Below are 956 nucleotides of genomic sequence, written 5' to 3'. Positions count from 1 at the left end.
AGCAGGAATTGTGACTAGAAGAAATGGATACAGCCGTAGTAAGATGAGTACTTATCTCCTGCCAATCATAATATTTGACAATGACTACCCGATCCAGAGCAGCACTGGCACGCTGACCATTCGAGTGTGTGCCTGTGACACCTGGGGGAACATGCAGTCCTGCAACACTGAGGCCTTGCTCCTCCCTGCCGGCCTCAGCACGGGGGCACTGGTTGCCATTCTCCTGTGCATCGTTATCCTGCTAGGCAAGTACCTGTGATGAGATGTTTAATTGACTAGGCAAAGGTCTGGTCACTTCTAGACCCCTGATATTCTTCAACCCCTTATTCACATGACCCTGCAGAACAATATTTCATACCTGATGTGGTCCTTTTATTTTTTTTTACCAACTGTTTTCTAAGATGGAGAAAGAGCCGGGAGAGTGGGAGAGGGAGCTACTACGGCCTGTTTGTCATCATTACTATTCAGAAAAGAATGAGACTATCAACGTTATTTAGATGAAATAAATTTGAAAATCTAGGGTCAGTTTTAGATACCATGTTCATTTGAGTAATATTTTATGTTAAAAACAGATCTTCATTTAGATCCAGAACTTTAAAATCATACTCCAGAAACTGAGTGATAAGTTTCTCACTGCTTAAAAGATTATCAATTATACTAGCTATTTAATAATGAATCGTTCATAATTTTTATACTCAGGAAATATTTAGCTCAAAAGCATAGAAGAGAAATGTTCAATTGCTTGCAAGTGGTAGTGAGAGCAGCTGATTAAATAAAGTGTGAGCACAGAAGTTAGATGGGTGGTTGGAAAGCAGAAGCATTAGAAAGATGAGGTGATAGATGAAGAAACTAGAATAAATGCTAGCTCATAACCTGGTGTTAAGAACATAAAAACTGCAACATGCCTGTTTTGCTTACCAGAGAATTGCCTCCTTAAAAGTGCCATCATTTCTATT

At 39.5% G+C, this 956-nt stretch overlaps 1 protein-coding gene across 1 annotated transcript in view; it reads left to right on the top strand.

Moving 5' to 3' along the window:
* Positions 1–956, top strand: part of LOC104080958 (cadherin-9-like) — a gene marked incomplete at its 5' end in the record, with an annotated part of 16457 nt that overhangs the window by 12482 nt on the left and 3019 nt on the right. The window contains one exon of the mRNA XM_009583521.1: positions 3–245. Within this exon, the coding sequence (XP_009581816.1) occupies positions 3–245 (243 nt within the window). The remainder of the gene's footprint in view (positions 1–2; positions 246–956) is intronic.

The sequence above is a fragment of the Fulmarus glacialis genome, unplaced genomic scaffold (assembly GCF_000690835.1).
Source record: "Fulmarus glacialis isolate BGI_N327 unplaced genomic scaffold, ASM69083v1 scaffold48918, whole genome shotgun sequence".
Classification (NCBI taxonomy): domain Eukaryota; kingdom Metazoa; phylum Chordata; class Aves; order Procellariiformes; family Procellariidae; genus Fulmarus; species Fulmarus glacialis.
This window is presented reverse-complemented; position numbering and strand designations above follow the sequence as displayed.